Genomic DNA, 21,559 nt, shown 5'->3' with positions numbered 1-21,559 from the left:
TCCCCCCCCAGCGATCAGTTCTCACAGGAACAAGAAAAACTGTAGTTTATGGTCGCTGAGCTGTACCAGCCGGCCACAAGCCCTATCTAGACACCGGCTGGACACACCCTTTTTTCTGGGCCCGCCCTGCCACGCTCATTACGCTGGCCCCGCCCCTCGCCTCTGGCGCCGACGGAGACCACGCAGACGTCTCGCGAGCTTCCACGTACACACTCCAAGGCCTCTACCCACTGCCCGGGCCGAGCACATCCGGGTTGCTGGAGCAGGTGCCTCAAGCCCCGCCCCCTTTTGCCAGGCGCTAGCCCCACTTCCGGCCATCTCAGGCCTTTTCCGCCAGTGCTGTGCCGGCTTTATCTCTGCTCTGTAGGTCGTTCCCGGCCCCAGGCCCCGGTCTCTCGCGCCCTTCCCTCGCTCCCAGCGGCTCGTCGCTCATCGCGAATCTCTCCGTGGCCCGGAGCGACTCCCGTGCGTCTTCGCGGGCGGCCCGGACCGAGGCCTGCCGCTCGTGGTGAGTCCGCGCAGACGTGACCCCGAGTCTCCCCGCAGCTCGGTTGAGGCTGCCTCCGTCGCCTCGGGATGCCGGGGCCGGGGTCCGCGCAGCGCTGGGCGGCCGCCGCGGGCCGTTGGAGCTGCAGGCTGCTCGCGCTGCTGCTGCTGGTGCCGGGGCCCGGCGGCGCCTCCGAGATCACCTTCGAGCTGCCGGACAATGCCAAGCAGTGTTTCTACGAGGACATCACGCAGGGCACCAAGTGCACCCTCGAGTTCCAGGTACGACGACCTCTGAAAGTCCAGGGGCCCCAGCTCACGGTTCCAGGGTCGGGGCTGCATCCTGCTTGGTGACTCGTTCCTGTCTGGGTTTCTCCACTCTTGGGCTGGGTCAAGAATCACCTCTAGGTAGCTGATGCAGGGCATTTGCCTTTCCTGTTATACATCTTGGGCGAGAGCCATTTTAGACGAAATATGAAGATACAGGAGTTCCAGAAATGGTTCCTGTGACTTTTCCTTCTATGCTCCAAAATGTTCTTCGTTTTAAGGCCTATTGAACTTTCCCCCTTAAAGCACTTCTTTTAAAAAGAACTTCTTCCTGTTGTATAGTGCTCAGTGACCGGTCCCCTGCTCTCTGATTGACACCTCCACTTGAATCAGTTTTGAAGTCCTGCCAATATCTAATTCCGTTGTTTTTCAGTTTTTCCATTGATGTTAGGACTTTTGGTTAATGCTGTCCCTGTCACAGGAGAGCTCCTTTCGAGGCTAGAAGACCATCTGCCAAAGGCATTGAACGAATAGCTGTGATAAATGAGAGGACCCTTTTCATCTTTGGGATTTTAATAGGAAAGAAACTTAATTTAACAGAATGTACTTTCTTAAGTTTGCTACAACAATCTTTATTTCCTTTTTTTTTTTTTTTTTACTTTATTTATTTTGACAGAGAGAGGGGGAGAAAGCAGATGTGTGGGGGGAGGGGCAGAGAGAGAGACTCCCAAGCAGGCTCCATGTGGTCAGCACAGAGCCCGTCGTGGGGCTCAGTCCCACCAGCCATGAAATCATGACCTGAGCAGAAATCAAGGGTCGGACCTTAATCAACTGAGCTACCCAGGCACCCCAACAGTCTTTATTTCTGTTTTGTTGGTAGACTCGTTTAGCTTATTTGAGCAGCTATTGAGTGCTAGGTGCTGGTGATTGGAAGTGGTACAAATAGATTGTTTCGCCGCCATCATTCTCGATTCCTTCTGCATCCAACCCTTTTCTTAATTAGTACCTGCTCATTCATCAAAACTACCTTAAGAGCAGAAAATCTGGGTGTCTCAGTCGGTTGAGTGTCTGTCTGACTCTTGATCTCGGCTCCCGTGGTGATCTTACGGTTCGTAGTTCAAGCCCCCTTATCAGGCTCCTCGCTGACAGTGCAGGGCCTGCTGTGGATTCTGTGTCTCACTTTCTGCTTCTCTCCTGCTTCCGCTCTCAAAATAAAGAAATAATTTTTTTAAAAAGGCAGAAAATAGAGGATAAACGGTCTAATCTTTGGGATCTATGAGAGCTTCCTTTAGGAAGTGATTTTAGGCTGAACTGTAAAGGATTAGTTGTACATACTTTGGTAAGGGGAGTGGTGAGGGAATAGAATAGCCTTTGCAAAAGTGTTAAGAGTGGCTGGGAATTTGAGGTCTATCATGAGATCCAATATACTTGGGAATAAGTATATTGCCAGAGGAAAGGAGGTCAGGGGTGAGACCATGTGCCTTGCTGGCCTAGTTAAGGATTTTAGTTTTTCCTCAGAGTATGGGAAAGCCATCAGAGCGTTGTGAGCAGTGCAGTGATATGATTCACGCGGTTTTGGTAACTCTATGTTCACTTGTGCAGGTAGAGAAAGTATTAGGGTGTTGGAGAGATGGCTGTAGGAGACTATTATAGTGGTCCAGGCTTCAAGGGTGGTAGCTGTAGAGGAGGAGACAAGTGAAAGGATTGGAGAGAAGCCAGTAGGTGAAATCAACAGGACTTGATGATGTTTTGGCTACCGCGAGTAAGGGAAGGGAGGCTAAGGATCACCCTTTGGTTTGTTTAACTTCATGGGTTAGAACGAGGGGACTGAAAAGAAGATAGCAGGAATCGTAATATAAAAATGTCTGTGTATTTCAGGTATCAGCGTCAGACACCGTGCTTGGTGCCGAGAATACCACCACTACTGTTATGGGCTGTTACGTCTGTTAGGTAGCAGACAGCACGCCAAGCATTTCAGGCGTGTTACTTAATTCTCAGGACACCTCCATAGGAAATGGGTAGAGTTCTTACTTCTTCCTTACTTAGGAAGCTAAGACTTTGAAAGCTTTGAGCCCAAGGTTGCAAAACGTAGCACGTGGCAGAATGAGTATGCAGTTCCAGGTTAAGTTTTTAACTCCTATACACTACCTCCCAAAGGTCAGTGAGACTGACCTTGACCTCAGGGAGCTTACATGGATACATGCAGTCATACAGTGTTAAATGCAACAGTGAAGGTACACACTAGGTACAATGCTGGGCAGAAGGAGAGGGCTCATCCAGGGAAATGTCACCGAGGGGCTGATGTTTGAATTGTGTCTAGGAGAAAGAGGAGCTACTCTATAAGATGGCATAGGGGAAAGGACATCCTAGGCAGGTAGATTGTGTTTGTGAGACTCAGTTCCTGAAATTAGCTTGAGCCCACACTGAAGTACAGTGAGTAATAGTGTTGCTTTGTAACTGTGGGTCCAAGGGCTTCAGGGGTGATTTGTCCCAGTTTGTCAGCATTGTTTGTTGGTAATAGTGAGATTGATGATTTGTACCTGGTCTTGGTGAGATATCCCCCAGCCCCCCAAAAGGCTGTGCTGTTGAGACTGGTAATATAGCAGGGATGTGCCTGTGTGACCAGTGACAGGCCTCTTTTTGGGACTCACTGGTTGCAAGGTGTTCCTTGCACACTTGTGTCGTTCCTAGTCGAGAGTCTTTGTTTGGCTACAGTCCTCACAGAGGGAGGACAAAGGAGCCCATGCCTCACCTCCCCGACCCCCTTCTGGTGGACACTTTGACTGTGATGTTTTATATTATGTTCTTTCCCTGTAATAAGCTGTAGATCTGTAAGTATGGTCGTTTTGGGTCCTGTGATTGTTGAGCAAACAGGACCTGTTTAACTCACCACTGTTTGAGCAGATGTAAAACAAAGATCTGTTCAGAGAACTTCTGGCAGTCTGCTATTTTTGGAACACAGAGAAAGGGTTGTTGAGGCCACCTTGAGGAGACACAGAGGAGTGGTATGGCACTGTTAACAGGTTGGGATTTTTCTGAATTTATCACAAGGTTTTAAGCGAACGGGTGATGGGGAGGCCAGGAGACGTGGGAGGGGCGACTCTACTGGCGTCTGGTGAACGGAAACCAGAGATGGTTGTAAACATGCCACGGTGCCCCGGGCAACGCAACCCCCTGCCGCAAACAATTATCCATCCCTAAACCAACTGAGACTGAGAACCCCTGGGTTTCGAGGGAAGAGAGATTGGGTTACGGGAAGACCTTTTAGGAAGTTGTGGCTTCAGTCCTGTCTAGACTCTGGATTAGGAGTGGAAGAGGCCGGATGAATTTGAGGGAGGCAGCAACGTGAAGAAATTTGTGTGACTAACCGGACAAGTAGGGAGACTTCGTTTGGGATGATTCCCAGTTTCTACATTATGTGACCGGACAGATTCTAAAGGGGTATTTTTTATCTGAAATAAGATGATTTGTTTGGAAGTTTGCTGGAGGAAGAGTGGCATGGTGATCTGTTCTGGTCCTGTTCAGTTTTGTTGTATTTGACCATTCACAGCACAACGGCCAAGTACGAATAATCAGGTACATAAAAATGAAGTCATGACTTTCACCTGGAGGAAAAGTTGTTGACATTGGAGAGGCAGTAAATGCCCAGTTGATAAGACACTTTTTAAGTCGAAACATCGTACCTGTATGTTAATATTTACATATTAACAGTTTCCTTAGCAGTTTCCTCAGTACATAGTTATATTTCATTTATTTGTCAAAGTGATCTTGTAACATAGTTCAGTTATTCATCGTATTTCCTAAGTGACAAAAGGTCACACTAGCAGCTGATCCTTCTTTGAAGTGCGAGGTTTGATCTCTGTTCTGCAGATCTAGAATGGCAACATTGTGCTCACCGGGAGAGTTCACACTTGAAAGTACAGGCTTGTGCCACCTGCTCTCATGGGGGTTGGGAACCCTCAAACCCGCATCTCTTCTTCCTCACTTCTTTCCCATTCTTTCAGCCTGCACCCTTTGTTTCTTACATCTCCCCTCCCTCTTTCTTCCTACTTAATTCTTTGTCCTCTAAGGAGGCCTTTCTCCTCTTTAATCCTTTTCCTCTCTCATTATGCTTGTCTACTTACCTCAGGAAGAATCTCCCTCCCCTTCATTTGTACGACCCAAATGGGCCTTTAAATTGTAACCGATGAAGCACAAGCCCTTGAAAATAACTCCAAAGTCCTCTTCAGAACTTTTCATTTACCCCCCTGGCTTTCCTTTCAAATATGCTTGCCCTTTAATACAGGCTTCCAGATAAGCAAAAGATTTGTTTGCTTTTGTTTTGTTTTTGCTTTAATCACAAGTGTATAAACAGGATAGTTTAATCATTGATATTTCTCTGGGAAACAAATTTGCAAAATGAGGCTGTACTGTTAGAATCAGTAGCCCATGGGTCTGTTCAGTCCATAATGCTGTTCAAAACAAAAGGTGTATCAAATTCCATATAACTGATGTAGAGAAGCACTTAAGAAACAAATCTAAATTTGGCATTAAAGTGAATTTAAGTTCTATAATAGATATATGCTGGGGTGTTACGCTAAGGACTGGTCTACTTTCCTCCTGCACTACACTATCCGTGCGTGTACTTGGATGGTGCACATAGGAAATGAGGGGAGAAAATTTAGGGAAGGAAAATACTACATGGCAGTGAGCTTAAGGGTCAAGAGTGTGACTTTGGGGTTCAGATTCTGTCTCTGCCTTTTACTAGATGAGCAATCTTGGGTAGGTTGCTTATCTTAACTCTCCGTTTCTCAGTTTGTCAAATGGAGGGCAGAAACCCTCTCTTGTAGGTTTGTTGGGAGATTCAAGTGATTTAAGAGACCTGCGTTAATTAGAATGGTTATTTGGCTGGTTAGGTAGTTTCTCTCTCCCATCATGGGGAAATTTGTTCAGTGTCTGTAAAGCTTTGGTTGAACTGAAATCTGCCTCCCAAATTCCATCCACTGCTGGGAATTTAAAAATGTGAAATTGCCCTTGATAGTAAAAGTCCACTGCCAGGAGTCTTATCCTTTTAACAGGAAGTCTGGTTGCTTTGTCAGACTTGTGAGTTGCAGTGATATCTTTCTTCCCTTTTTCTCTGTCTTCATAGGTGATTACTGGTGGACACTATGATGTAGACTGTCGATTAGAAGATCCTGATGGTAACGTGTTATACAAAGAGATGAAGAAACAGTATGATAGTTTTACCTTCACCGCCTCCAAAAACGGGACATACAAGTTTTGTTTCAGCAATGAATTTTCCACGTTCACACACAAAACCGTGTATTTTGATTTTCAAGTTGGAGAAGACCCGCCTTTGTTTCCTAGTGAGAACCGAGTCAGTGCTCTTACCCAGGTAAATGAAAAGCAACAGAATGGTGTGTTGAGACGGAGGGAAAGCATAATTTCACACGCCTTCACCCACTGATGAACACAGAGTTTGAGACTTTCACACAGTCTTTCAGATCCATCTTAATTCTTATAGTAGATTAGACATTTCAGGGAACTTCAGACATTTTTGGTGGAGACCACTGTGAGAGGATTTTATGAACTTTGAAGTGTAAGGAGGAGGATCCCTTCAGTGGGAAAGGAAATTTAGGAAGACTGGACAGTGCTCCAGCATTCGGAAGCATTTTTTGTGGTTCATGAGGAATATGGCTTCCATAACCCGGCAGGTTGGTATAACTGGAAACAAAATGATGCCTTCGTTAATCTATAATCAATATGCCACCTGGTAGTGTTCTCCCAGTGTTTAGTGTTCATTCAGGCTGCTCTTAGAATGTTTGCTAGAACTTAGGGCAAAATATTAAAGATCAGTGGTAAGCCATCTAACAAAAATAGTTAAGGAAGGCAGGTTGGACTTTATGTTGAAGAAGAGCTTAACGAGAGAAAGAGAAGGAAAGAGATTTAAAGTCTGTGAACAGATGCGGCTCAGGTGGTGAGAAGGGCCATTTTCGTTCCAGCTTGAGCAGAATGTGAGCTTAGATCTTATCTAAAAGGTACTCAATTAGGTATCCGAAGGAATTATTTGTTAATTCTACTTGTTAAGCCCTTAAAGTGGTATTTCATTGTTCCCAGGTTCTAGTTAGGTTGTTGGCCCAAGTCATGTGGTGACAGAAGCCATTTTTATTTGTTACTTATTATTTTTTAAATTTTTTTGAAATGTTTATTTATTTTTAATGTATATTTATTTTATCTTTATTTTTTAGTATAATTTATTGTGAAATTGGCTAACATACAGTGTGCAAAGAGTGCTCTTGGTTTTTGGGGTAGATTCCCGTGATTCCTCACTTACATACAACACCCAGTGCTCATGCCAACAAGTGCCCTCCTCAATAATAACGTACAGGAGCCTTAACTCATAATCCTACTGTGAGCATTAACAGGATGTATTCATACACTCTTACTTTTAGAAATGTTCTCTTATTTTACCATGCCGTGTGAATGGCGCTTTGCTTTGTAAAAAGGTTTTTCTCTGGGGCCCTTGTTTGTAACATAAGCTTCATGAATTCTAATTTGTATAAGGTAGCTTGCTCTACAAGCCAGATAGATAAATATAACACGTGAGTGGTAATAAAGCAGTTAATAGCTGTTAATCTCCTTTATTTGTATCACATTTTTTATCTTAATCTTATTTTTCTACTTTTGAAAAGCTAATGAGTCCCTCATACCTCCTACGGTTGGTGACACTCACAACGCAGTTGTTCACATCTTAGAATAGAAAAATGTACCAGCTGGTAAATGTAGAATAAGTTACCGAGTTGTAGTAAATCACCATTTTTCACCTATTAGTAAAATGATGGATCTGGAGTAGACAGTGTTACCAGTCACTGCTAAAGCCACTAGGTGGAAAGCTGTGGGGGAATTGTACCATGGCTAGATCACACTGATAGCACCAAATCTAATGGCCATTTCCAGATGGAGAGGTAACTGGGCATTGTGTGTCTTCTGATAATATGCGTTAATGAAGTGCACAACATTGGAAGTTAGAAGGAAGTTGGAAATGCTGCAGGACAGAGAACCCAGTTTCTTCAAGTGGGAAGGGAAGACAGGAAGAGAACCAAAAGATTCAAGAACCCTTGAAGGACACATCAGCCAGACGATTGGGGTCGAAGCTGTTTGGATTCTGATTTGTAAACAACTTTTGAGATATTTAGGGAAATTTGAATACCGAGTTTATATTGAAAACTCTAAGGAACTATTTTTCAATTGTTTTACGTGTGCTAATGCTACCAGGGTTGTAGCTTTTAGTGTAGTGTTGCCTTGCAGAAATGAATATAAAGTATAAAAGTATAGTTAAAATGATAACAGCTAAGGGATTTGCCTCAAATTAATTGGAGTGGGGAGAAAAATAGGTGAGGAATACATACATATTGGTGAAGCAAGATTAGCCACATGTTAATGATTGACCTGGGGGCTCACTGTACCACATCCTTTGGAATATGAACTTTTTGAACATGGACTTAAATCTGAACACTTCTCCTTATTAGAAGAGGTAGGGAAAAAAGGGAAACCTCTCAAAAATTATACGAATCCGTGCAGTTAGTCCCTTTATTTCTGTGATGTTCTTTCATCCAGCGCTTCTTAATCCTTACTCCGTGTCAGACTTCCAGGAATCCTTAAACATTCTGAATTTGTATCAGATCCTCGCTTTTGTGCACACTTCCCAGGATTAGCCTCCGTCCCGCTTTGAGAACGCCTGAGAAGGAGAGAGAGTCTAGAAGCACCTCCGGAGCCTCCTACCACAGATCAGAACATGTGATTATTCATTTTAGCACCGTTTTGCTAATCTTTGATTCTTAGGGCCCTCGACAAAACAGGAACAGGAAAAACGTTTGAGTGTCCATCTAACAGGTGCATGCAATTTGTGGACCACGTAATTTCTCGTACTTCGTGGACCATGTAATTTCTCGTACTTTGTAGAAGCACCTTTAATGGAATATTTTTATAAGTGGTTTCTTTCATCTTACTTTGGCAAAAACTTTATTAAATGTTTGAATTCTTTTCTAGTTCTCTATTCCTTCACAAAAAGTAAGACCGGAAAAAAGAAATCCCAGAATCTTTTGAGAGATTCTGTGGATTTATTAGTGAAAGGAGGGAAGAAGTTATACAAGTCGTAAACACTGTAGTAGAGAGGAGCCCAAATAACTTTGTGACATGGGGGTATTCTAGTGACTGAGTTAGCTTGACAGTTTTAGGGTCTAAAGGAGAGAGGGGAGCAGAAAGGAAGGAAAATGGGAAGGTTGCTAAGATAAACTTCATTTATTGGAGAACTTTCCAGAATACAGGAAAGTAGTAATGTTCGCCATCTTCCTCCCTCTGCTTCCCATACTCCGTGGCCCTCATCGCTGTCCTATTATCATAAAGATATTTTTCCTTTGTGTGGCTGTGCACAGTATATATCAACAGTTCCTTCCTTAGCGATAAGGGCGAGAAAACCCTCAGATTGTTTGTAACATTCTTAATACATGGTTTGTGATGTAGAATAAGTATAATAATAACGTAGGTATTTCATCACTAGGATTAAGTTTTCAGCAGTAGAAAAATATTAAACTCTGCTGTACAAACAAAAAATTTAGACACTTACCCTTTCTCAAAGCAGATAGTGTGATGAATGTATAGAAAGGTAAGGTGTCATTCAGATGAAGGCTGGCAAATGGATTACACAGTGAAACTGAAACTTCCTCCCACTGAGAACGTATGTGTTGGTTGACTGGCAGGAGGGAGGACACATGTTTAGCAAATTGATAAATTAAAGAAAGACACTGACGCCCTGACCTATCACTTTCAGACTCAACTGCTTTTAAGATGGTTAACTTTGGGGGCGCCTGGGTGGCGCAGTCGGTTAAGCGTCCGACTTCAGCCAGGTCACGATCTCGCGGTCCGTGAGTTCGAGCCCCGCGTCGGGCTCTGGGCTGATGGCTCAGAGCCTGGAGCCTGTTTCCGATGCTGTGTCTCCCTCTCTCTCTGCCCCTCCCCCATTCATGCTCTGTCTCTCTCTGTCCCAAAAATAAATAAACGTTGAAAAAAAAAAATTTAAAAAAAAAAAAAAAAAGATGGTTAACTTTGTCTGGTGCTTGGTTTATTTTTGTATCTATTTGGACTTTGTACTCATTATTGATCAAATTTTCTGCCCTGCCATTCTCTTCCTCCTAATTCATCCTCCTGGGGGAGCCTGAACTTGAAATTCTGTAACCACGCACTGTCACTGATAAGTATTTCTGCTGCTGTCAGCTTAGCATTCTGTCTAGCACATGGCAGGTACCACCGCTGTGACTTTCCAATTTGGGGCAAGCCGCCGCCTCACCGAATCTCCGGCCTCACCAGTTGTCCTAGTGGGGATGAAGGGAAGGGCCGGTTGCATTGCTGGAACCAGTGGCGTAAATGAGCGGGTGAATGAGTGAGTGCCAGTTCAGTGGTGTGTTAATCAGATGAGGAATTGAGATCTAACTGGAAGATGAATATATTAGATGGATAGGGCAGAAAGTGTCCCACCTACTAACTGCACCTATCTCTCTTTAGATGGAATCTGCCTGTGTTTCAATTCACGAAGCTCTAAAGTCTGTCATCGACTATCAGACTCATTTCCGCTTGAGAGAAGCCCAAGGCCGAAGCCGAGCAGAAGATCTAAATACGAGAGTGGCCTATTGGTCAGTAGGAGAAGCCCTCATTCTTCTGGTGGTTAGCATAGGGCAGGTATTTCTTCTGAAAAGCTTTTTCTCAGATAAAAGAACCACCACAACTCGTGTTGGATCGTAACTACGTTTTGAGAATTGCTGCACCATTGCCACCATTAATATTGCTGTCCTCTGGTTAATTTTAGGTACCGAAGAACTTACTATTGGCAACATTTTTAAACCTTACTCATACACTTGTTGGGGGGGATTTACAGCACATATCCCCAAACTGTGGAAAGGACACCTTTTTTAATTTGTAAAGGTAGACAAAACTTCGGAACTTATTTTGGGCTATTCATGTTCAATATTCAGCACCAATGATCTTTTCTTGGTTGTTTATATCTTCGCATACTAAACTTTGGTATTTTGATTCCTTTTAGCCATTTAAAAGTACTTTTCTTATAGGTAGTGGATATTTTAAAAACCTTCCATTTAATGTCTGTGTGTTGTGGAGGAAGAAAATTGCCTTTTAATTGTTTATAGTAAAGTTTTCTTTTCCAGAAAACCAAATGTGATTCACTGTACCAGGCCCTAGTCTGCACTGTTTAATTTGAGCATGGGGGAGCCACCCTGGAAATGTTAGTTGATATTGATATAATTTTAAATCGATGGATCATGGTATAATTTATTTCTTACTAGCTTGGAAACTGTCAGTCTTTTGTTTTTTGTCTCCATTCTGTGATTTTTAAGCCGATACGTTCTTTTTTCCACGAAGACGTTCTCACCACAGAGAAAAAAGTAGGTTTCAGCAACGTAACAGCATTTATACAGGCCTTAAAAATCAGTCTGTTAAAACAAGTAGAATAATTACAGAATAACTTAAGATCCTACATCGGGAGGCAAATGAAATGAGAAAAGTTTTAGTGAGTTGTCTGCGCCATATTACATTTTCAGTGCTTTTACAGAGAAAAAAGTTCATCTGTTTTACTTTAACATTTTGATGGGCTGGTTCTTGCCCTAATGTGGCTTCACTGTCTGAGTCATTCCCGGCTTAAATTGACCGCTGTAATACTCACATTGTAAAAGTGCCATATCCTGAGGGGGGTGCTGCACTGAGAAGTTGGTTTCTTTGGATTTTGTCCTTTCTTTTTTGTGTGTGTTTTGGTTTTTGTTTGTTTTTTGTCTTGCACATGTAATTTGTACATTTCTGGTTAGTGACCTGAAGATGCTCTAAAACTTCAGAATGCCGTGTGTTTCTTACTTGATAATCTTCATCAATTGTACTGCATTTAATGAATATTAAACAGCGCATATCCTGTACGCTATAGGGTTTAGACTGTGTTTGTATTTTATGACTTGTATAGATCGAGCTGATTGAAATAAGATTTTGTTCAGGTGTTCCAGAATAGAATACAAGACACATGCAAAACTCTGTAGGTGTTTCAAGCTTTTCTGCTGTTAAAAAAAAAAAAAAAAAAAAGGCAGCTGCTTTTTGCCATGCCTCCCACCCCCACCCCAGAGTGAGGAGTGCTGAACAAGACTGTCCCGTAGAATGCTAATGGGATGGCAGTTCTAGTCACTTAACCCCTGTGGACTAGAAGTTAACTCAATGCAAAGCTATCTTTAAATGTCTTCAAAAAGTAGAACCGGTTCTGCATGTAAGAGCAAAACAAATTCAAAGGTGTTGTGCTTGCTCATTTCAGATGCTACAGTGCAGTGAGGGATGAACACGTTTCCACCCCTTTCATTCTCAAATGCTCGAAGACCAAATAGCTACTCTTTAAGCTATTCAGCAGCAGACTAGGAACTGAAGTTGACCATTTTGCAGGTTTATCTCTGGGTTTTTGTATCGGGATTGTCCTGCAGCTTTTATAAGTGTCCCTGTATATTTAGATTTGAAACACTAGCGTTAACGTGATTGATCCGCACGGGTGTACGTTATCTGTCCTTCTCCACTTGCCTGTCTGCTCTGTTGTGTTCCGATACCTTCCACCATAATTAATCCCCGTCAGGCAGCATCAGTGCACCTGGTTTGGCTTAGGTAATGCGGTCATTCAGTCTGCGCCTCCCAGAACTACACGATACTAGACGATTACTACAAATAACTTCTGATGAAACTATCGAGCTGTCTTGAAATTTTTGAAGTCACGGTTGTTTCCTGTTGTAGAAAATAGTACAGGCTTAGTCGACACTCTCTGTAACTGGTTCAAGTTTGACAGCTGTCTATTCTCAACTGGGTATGTATATTGAAATCAGAAAATACCTATCTATCCAGACCTAAATGTTTAAGAACTTTTTTTTCTTCCTCCTGCTGTATAATTTGTAGCTCCTCTTGTTTCTTTAATCCTTTCGTAACTTGTTGGAAGAGTTTGAATTTCCCAAATATTTATGTTTAGACATATGGCTCAGAATATATATTTAACATCCTTAGCTGTATATATTTTTAAAGTAAAATAAATAATGGAAAGGGCCTTGATATACAGGTTTATTACTAAAATATCAACTGTGTGAAGATCCATTTTAAGATACTACTTTGCTAATTAATCTAAACATGTTTTTTTCTATTAAAGACACAAACGGTTTGTGGTTCACAGCTCTCATCCTGGTTTGATGATAATCAACTTTGAAAATACAGTGGACCGAGGAGCGGTTTTGTTCTTTGGAAGGTTTCATTTAAGTCTCTGTACATCCATTTTTGCTTCAGTTTGTGTAACATTTATAGTTCTATAGGACAAAGCAGACCCTATGACTATTGTTTTCAGAAGTTAATATATAAATAATTCAAAGGGGGTTTTCATTTACTTTTGAAAAGAAAAATTTCTCTAAACACATGTGGGTCCTGCAGGATTGCACCAATCAATTCTTGTAGAATAAAAAAAAATCTTTCAACAAACTGACTTCACTTGTTTCTGTCAGGATTTGTCTTTTTACAGCTTCTTAAAAACTTGCAGCTTGGAGTACAGTTTGTAGCGAGAGAGTGGTTTTTATTGGGTGTTTCATCTAGACATCTCAGGGACTGGCCAAGAAAGAATGATAAAGAAGAAGAATACCACCTCTAAACTACCTCATTTTAAACCTTTTTGCATTTTCTCACTGGAAGTTTTGGGTGAAAGGGAGTAAAGTCCTCAGTTCCCTAAAAAGCTCTTTGTTTTTAAGTAAATTAGCCTTAGGTTGTATAATGCCAAGTTTCCTCAGTTGTTTTCTTACCCTTCATGATGTACTCACAGGGGACATTTGGGTTCCGGGGCAAAATTCTACAAAAGTAGCAGAGACCTAGCAGTAAATACAGGTTGATATGTGCAGTCAGGTGCCGTGCTAAGTATTTTACTTGCATGGACACATTTCATCTTGGCGATAATCCTGTGCACTGGGGATATTCTTCCCATTTCACAGACCAGGAGATGAAGAAGGCATTGAGAGGTTAAGAAACCCCCCTGTATCTCAGTATCATTAGCACAGTCTGAGTGTGAAGCACGGCGCTCTGGCTCCCGAGGCCTCTCCCGCGACCATGGTGCAGTCAGTACTGCCTTACAGACACCAACCAAGGAGAGATCTCAGAAGGCTTAGCTCTCTTGGTTTCCCTATAGCTCATCAGCAGTTCAGGGCTTTACCTTTGGAGTCACCGCCAAGTGCAAATTATAGTTGTGTGCCCTCACACAAGTGATTGTGTTAACTTTATTTGTGTCTTCGCCTGTCGCTAAGGTAATAGCTGCTATAAAGAGAATAAAATGAGATGTTCATGAAACACTTAGGATCAGTAGCCACCCTATACAAGCCCTTAATAAATGCTGTATTTTCCTCATTGGTCCAGTTCTAGTCTCTTGATCTGTCTGGAGTTTCTGAAGTTTTTACCGCAGCCTGTATTCTTACGGCTCTTAAGTAAATACATAACACGAACATGAAAGTATTTATCATGTGCATGAATGATCTAGAATTCTGGTTTCAGAAATGAGTACAGTACTCTGACCACCAAGAACGTAACTTAGTTGGGGAGACAGGATAGGTCTCTGAGCAGCTGATGTTACGTAAATAGTGAAGTGGAATGGACTCAGAGAGCCTTAAGACCTTTCAGGGTGCTAGAAGTAAAAGAATATGTAGATCAAAAGATTTACTCCCCGAGGAGTTTTAACTTTGTCTCCCCACAGGGGAAGCTCATGGTTGTCTAGGTAGGCCAGTGGTTAAGTGGATTAATCTCTAATTCAGAGATAGGTGGACTATTGGCCAGTCCCCATTGCTGAATATTGAAAAAAACACATTCTTTTACTTTGTTAATAATAGAAGCGATGTTTGGTCTGACTTCTCTGTCATGGTTGTTTCCGAATCCAGGAAGAAAATACAAGGATGTTATCCCTAACCACCAAATGTGCTGTCTTTCATTCTACATTTCTCCATTTTATCCATAAGATATTATTAGAAATGATCCTATTACTCGCTGAAATCAAGATCTATTAGAAGTAACGCTGGTCTGGCACAATCTTTTTAATTAAAGAGAAAAGGCAGCACAAGAATTTGAGAAATAATAATTAGAAGAATAAAGTCCACTCATCCCACCGTCCACTTAGATGTATTTCAGTTGTGTGTGTGTGTGTGTGTGTGTGTGTGTGTGTGTGTTTAAATGTTTATTTTTGAGAGAGGCACAGAGGGGGACAGAGGATCCAAAGGTGGCTTTGCACTGACAGCAAACTGCAAGATTATGACCTGAGCCAAAGTTGGACGCTCAACCAACTGAACCACCCAGGTGTCCCTATATTTTAAGAACTGGTATTCTATCGTCTGTAACAAAATTTTAAACTTAAAATGGTAAATAAAAGTGGACATAATAGCAGAAGTTATTAAGGGCGCCTGGGTAGCACAGTAGGTTAAGTGTCTGACTCTTGATTTTGGCTCAGGTCATGATCTTGTAAATCATGGGGTCGAGCCCTACATCGGGCTCAGTGCTGACAGTTCAGAGCCTGCTGGGAATTCTCTCTCTGCCTCTCTCTCCCCTCTCTCTCTCAAAATAAACAAACTTAAAAAAAATAAGCCTGAAAAAAAGTTATTAGATGTATATAAAGAGAAATAATGTAACACACATTCATATCACCAATGCTCAGGTTAAATGCCACCTTGCCAGCACCCTGGAAGGCTTTTGGGTATCCTTTCCTGATCACATCCCTGAATTTCCCCACTAGAGATCAGCAATGTTCCGGTAATGAAAATAATTTCCGAAGCACCTGGGTGGCTCAGGTGGTTGAGTGTCCCGACTCGATTGCGGCTCAGGTCATGATCCCAAGGTCATGGGATCAAGCCCCACGTTGGGCTCCATGCTGAGCCTGGAGCCTACTTAAGCTTCTGCCCTTCTCCCCGACTCGTATTCTCTCTCTCTCTCTCTCATAAAAAGAAAAAAATTCTTGATGTTAGGTAAAGCATCTTTATAACCTTTTTCTCCAAGATTTGGGCTGTCATCTTTGTCATCTATGCTTTGCATTTAAAAAAAATTTTTTTTAATGTTTATTTTTGAGAGAGAGTAAGAGCACAAGCGGGGGAGGGGCAGAGAGAGAGGGAGACAGAATCTGAAGCAGGGCCCAGGCTCCGAACTGTCAGCACAGAGCCCGACGTGGGTCTCAAACCCACAGACCATGAGATCATGACCTGAGCCGAAGTCAGACCCTCAACCATCGAGCCACACAGGCACCCCTATCCTTTGCATTTTTGTACGAAGTTTGGAATTTGCCCAAGTTTCAACAAAACAAGTCTTGGGATTTTTGTTGGAATTATACTTAATTAATTAATCCTCTCTGTAATAGTGCATTGTCCATTGAATGAACATCTCTCCATTGATAAGGACTTCCTTAGATCTTTTGATAACAGTTTTGTGATTTTCTTCATAAAGCATTCCATAAATTTTGTTACATTAATAATTGTTTTCTTTATATTTTAGATGCTATTGTAAATGATGTCTTTAAATTTTGTTTGTTGCTGGTGCACAGAAATTGAAAAAATTTCAATATATATTTATTTTGAAAGAGAGAGTGAGCAGGGAAGGGGCAGGAGAGAATCCTAAGCAGGCTCCGCACCGTCAGTGCGGAGCCCGATGTGGGGCTCGAACCAACGAACCTTGAGATCATGACCTGAGCCGAAACCAAGAGTTGGACGCTTAACTGACTGAGCCGCTCAGGTGCCCCAGAAATAAAAATTTTAAACAGATTTTTCTGTTTGGTAACCTTGCTGCAATTCGCTTATCAATTCTAGTAATTTCTCTATAGATTCATTTGAACTTTCTAAATATGCAAATACATCACCTACAAGTCAGAACAGATTTGCTTTTCTTTCCATTCCTCATAACTTTTGTGGTTTTCTTTCTTTTTCTTGTCTAATTACATTGGCAGACCCCCAGTATGCTGTTGAAGAGACGTGGTCATAATAGGCATGCTTGTTTTGGGAATGCACTCCAGGTGTTCTGTAAGCAGTTTATGGTATTTTTATTAAATTGAGAAATATCTATTCTTAGTTTGTGAAGAGATTTTCATAATCACAGATGTTGCTGAATTTTATCAAAAGCTCTTTCTGGAGGCACCTGGGTGACTCAGGTCATGATCTCACAGTTCATGAGTTCTAGCCCCACATCGAGCTCACCACTGTCAGTGCAGAGACTGCTTCAGGTCCTCTGTCCCCGTCTCTGCTCCTCCCCTGCTTGTGCTCTCTCTGTTTCAAAAATAAATAAGAAAAAAAAATTTTTTTTTTTAAAAAGCTCTTTCTGTATTACAAAAAATTATTGTTTTTCCACCCTTAATCATTAACATGATTTGTTACATGGATTGGTTTCGTATTGTTAAACCAACCTTCCTTTCCTGAAGTAAAACCAACCTGGCCACGATTTGATTGGTTTGTTTTTGATTTGGCGTATTTTAAGATTTTTGCTTAATATCGCAATGATATAGTATAGCCTTGTAAAATGAGTTGGAGAGTGGCTTTCTTTCCCTGTTTCCTGGAGGAGTGTCTCTAAGATGTGCATTACTCCTGTCATAAATGTTTATTAGAAATCTTAAGTGAAGTATGTGTGGGGCCTGGCATCTTTGTGGGATACCGATTCAAATTTCTTTCTGTTTTTTTAAAATAGCTTTTTTTTTTTTTAAGTTTATTTATTTGTCTTGAGAGAGAGTGAGAGCACATGAACAGGGGAGGAGCAGAGGGAGAGAGGGAAAGAGAGAAACCCAAGCAGGTTCCATGCTGTCAGCCCAGAGCCCGATGCGGGGCTGCATCCCACAAACCACGAGATCATGACCTGAGCCAGGTCATGGGGATCAGGAGTCAGACGCTTAACCGAGTGAGTCACCCAGGCACTGAAATTTTCTTTCTATTAATAAGAGCATTTCTTCATGTAGAATATTGGCAAATTGAATGTTCCCGAGAATTTGTCCACTTCATCTACATTTTCAAATTTATTAGCACAGTGTTATTCCTGCCCTCTTTTTCACATAGGCCAGATCAGTAATGATGTCCCCCCCCCTTGTCATTCCTGATACTATTATTTGTGGCATACAAATTTATACTACTATTTCTTTTATCATCTTTCATTTTTACTTGCCCAGCCTTTTTTCAGAGGGGTGTCATCTGTATTATTTTTTTTCAAAGAACCAATATTTTGGTTTCTTGTTGTTGTCATTGTTTCATTGATTCCAGCTTTTTATGATTTCCTTTTTTCTAGGTTGAGTTTGTCACTTTTCTGTAGTACTGTAATGGATATTTAGCTCAAGTGTTCACCTTTCTAGTCAACTATATATTTAAAACTGTAAATCTCCTTCTAAATGCTACTTCAGCTGTATGTTCATTTTCTGTGCTCTGTGTCAAGTGACCACAAATTTTCCCGTCTAAAACAGCATACCTTTGGGGCACCTGCGTGGCTTAGTCGATTCAGCCTCTGACTCTTGATTTTGGCTCAGGTCTTGAACTCAAAAGTCATGGGATCAAGCCCCACATCAGGCTCCATGCTGGGCACGGAGCCTGCTTGGGATTCTCTCTCTCCCTCTCCCTCTGCCCCTCCCCTGCTCATGCACAAGCACGGATACGCACGCACTCTCAAAAAAATAAAAATAAAACAGCATACTTTTATTATCTCACAGTATCTATGGGCCAAGAGTCTACGCACAGCTTAGATGGGTCCTCTGTTCAGGGGTTCGCAAGGCTGCATCAGTTACTACCCTGGACTGTGTTCTCAGCTGGAGCTTGCAGTCCTCTTCCAAACTCATCAGATTGTTGACCACATTCAGTTCCTTGCAACCCTCTGCCACTAGAGGCTGCCTCTCCAGACCATGTCTCCACTGTATGCTTTGTCAGGGCCAGTAAGAGAGACTCTGCTACTTTGAGTCTCTTTCAGAAAAGGCCAGACGGGATTCACCAGATTAGGTCAAAACTACCCAGAATAAGCTCCCTTTTGACTAACTCTGAGCCAACAGTATAAGGACATTAATTGCATCTCCAAAATCCTTTTACCTGTGCCCTATTCTGTTGGTAAGAAGCAAGTTATATGTTCTGCCCTCACAAGGGTATGGATCTGGGGATGGGGAAGGAATGTAGAGGCTGTTCTGGAGTTCTGCAAACCACAAGCTCCATTCTCCAAGCGTAGATATCTAGTTTAGTTACTCGATAATTTCAGAGAATACTCTGCTCTCATTATTACTTATAATTTGACCCACAGATATTATTTGGAGCTATAGTTCTTCATGTTCAAACATAGCTATTTAAGTTATAATTGAACTGTTATTAGAGAATATGTTCTCTGTGTGATTTAAATTATTTGACATTGGATAACAATTGCCTCATGACTCCATTTACCTCCCTCTCAACTTATATGTTGTCATGTATTTTGTATCTCTTTAAAGACAAGTCTTTATTGTCTTGTATAGTCACCATTCATTTAGATTTACCTATATTTGCCATCATTTTTGCTCTCTGTTCCTTGCTGTGTCTTTGAACTACCATCTGGGATAATTTAGTGCAGTTCAGCTGGAGGCAGATTCACTTTTTTTTTTTTTTTCCGAAATGTCTTTATGGGGCGCCTGGGTGGCTCAGTTGCTTAAGCGTTTGACTTTGGCTCAGGTCATGATCTTGTGTTCGTGAGTTTAGCTTTCTGTCGAGCTCTGTGCTGATAGCTCAGAGCCTGGAGCCTGCTTCGGATTCTGTGTCTCCCTCTGTCTCTCTCTGTCTCAAAAATAGATTACCCTTGAAAAAAAATTGTTTTAGATATGTATTTATTTGGCCTTCATTTTTAAAGGCGATCAATTTTTTCTGGACATAGAATTCTCTTTGGGTGATGATCTTGAAGATAACCTTCCCATTGTCTTCTGGCTTCTCTATCATTGCCATGAAGAAATCAACTGTTAGTTTCTTACTCCATTGAAACTAGTGGAGTCTTTTTCCTCCGGCTGTTTTCAGGGTTTTTTTCTTTGTATTTGCTTTTCCGCAGTTTTATTATGCTGTGTCTAAGTGAGGATTTCATTTTATTTTTCCACTTGGGTTTTGTTTGGCATCTTAGATATGTGGATTGATACATCAGTTCTGGAAAACTCTCAATTATATTCTTTAGGTATTTCCTCTGCCCAGTATTCTCTGTCCTTGACTTCTGGGATTCTAAGTAAACACATGTTAGACCTTCTTGGTATGTTTCCTCTATCTTCATTTTTCTGTGTGTATTGTGTTTATTTTTTCTGTGTCATCCTAGATCATTTCTTCTTATATAGCCTGTAAATCATGAAGTCACTTTTCAGCTATTTTTAGTTTGCCAGGAGACTCATTCACTGAGTTCATAATTTCTGTTTATATATATATTTTTTATTTTTTTAATGTTTATTTTTGAGAGAGAGAGAGAGAGAGTAAGCAGGGGAGGAGCAGAGAGAGAGGGAGACACAGAATCCAAAGCAGGCTGCAGGCTCGGAGCTATCAGCAGAGAGCCCGATGCGGGGCTCAAACTCACGAACAGTGAGATCATGACCTGAGCTGAAGTCAGACGCTCAACTGACTGAGCCACCCAGCTGCCCCTCTGTTTTTATATTTTTTAATTCTGTGTTTTTGGCAAGGTTCTTTTCCTTAATCTGCACTGGTATGCTATCTGGTTCCTTGCTGCATTTTTTATTTTTTATTTATTTATTTTTTTACTTGGTGAATGCTTTTATTTTTTTTTATTTATTTATTTATTTTTTTTATATAAAAAATATGGAACGCTTCACAAATTTGCGTGTCATCCTTGCGCAGGGGCCATGCTAATCTTCTCTGTATCGTTCCAATTTTAGTATATGTGCTGCCGAAGCGAGCACCCTTGCTGCATTTTTTAAATGAGGATTTTATTTCCGTGGATTATCCTTTGTGTCTGTTAATTCCACTATCTACAGCCTGCTCCAGTTCTGTTCCTGTCATCTGTAGTTCATGTTGCTTGTAGTTCATGTTGTCTGGCATTATCTTTGATGGTTTGCTTGAAAAACCTGGAAAAGAATACAGAAATAATTTAAGATCTGAGATGATTTCATCTTCCTTAAGAGGTTTTTGTTCCTTGCTGCCAAGTGCCTGAGGTCACTAGCAGTCTGGAACTTAGGGTTTAGATGTTCTGTTCTCCTCCACATGATCCACTGCACCATGTATCCCTACTCCAGGTTACAGCCCTTGGGCTCCAGTCTTTGGGTGGATACCAAACGCAACCTTTGTCTCTCCAACTCTAATTGTTGATGAAAATACAACTCTGCCTCTCCACTGACTCCTCTAGATTGGCAATTCAGCACAAGGGCAAACGCAGCGCTGGCACCATTTCCTGAACTCTAATCCTCCTTCCTTAGTTTGACCTGGTAGATTCCATCTTCTACATCTTCGAGGGGATGCTTATTGTGTTTCCTCAGTTTTATCTTCGGTGAGAACATTGATCCAAGTGACCTCTTTTCTGGGGCACCTGGGTGGCTCAGTCAGTTAAGTGTCTGACTTCGGCTCAGGTCATGATCTCATGGCTCGTGAGTTCAAGCCCCGCATCGGGTTCTCTGCTGTCAGTGCAGAGTCCTCTTCGGATCCTCTGTCTCCCTTTCTCTCCGCCCCTCCCCCATCTCCCTCTCTCAAAAACATACAAAAAGCCCTTTTTTTTAAAAAAAAAAATGGCCTCTTTTCTCATCACCACCTCCAGAAATCCAAGGTTACATCTTGGTCATCAATAA

At 41.8% G+C, this 21,559-nt stretch overlaps 1 protein-coding gene and 1 non-coding gene across 2 annotated transcripts; one reads left to right on the top strand and one right to left on the bottom strand.

Moving 5' to 3' along the window:
* Window positions 1-232: 232 nt before the first annotated feature.
* Window positions 233-13,281, top strand: TMED7 (transmembrane p24 trafficking protein 7). The gene is made up of 3 exons (XM_030316832.1): window positions 233-768; window positions 5,882-6,127; window positions 10,294-13,281. Exons 1-3 carry the CDS (start codon window positions 577-579, stop codon window positions 10,528-10,530), a joined length of 675 nt encoding a protein of 224 aa, XP_030172692.1. The 5' UTR covers window positions 233-576; the 3' UTR covers window positions 10,531-13,281.
* A 7,292-nt stretch (window positions 13,282-20,573) lies between these two features.
* LOC115526106 lies at window positions 20,574-20,680 on the bottom strand. Its single transcript, XR_003972537.1, has one exon. It is a non-coding gene; the product is annotated as a U6 spliceosomal RNA (small nuclear RNA).
* Window positions 20,681-21,559: the final 879 nt, after the last annotated feature.

Source organism: Lynx canadensis, chromosome A1 (genome assembly GCF_007474595.2).
Source record: "Lynx canadensis isolate LIC74 chromosome A1, mLynCan4.pri.v2, whole genome shotgun sequence".
NCBI lineage: Eukaryota > Metazoa > Chordata > Mammalia > Carnivora > Felidae > Lynx > Lynx canadensis.
This window is presented reverse-complemented; position numbering and strand designations above follow the sequence as displayed.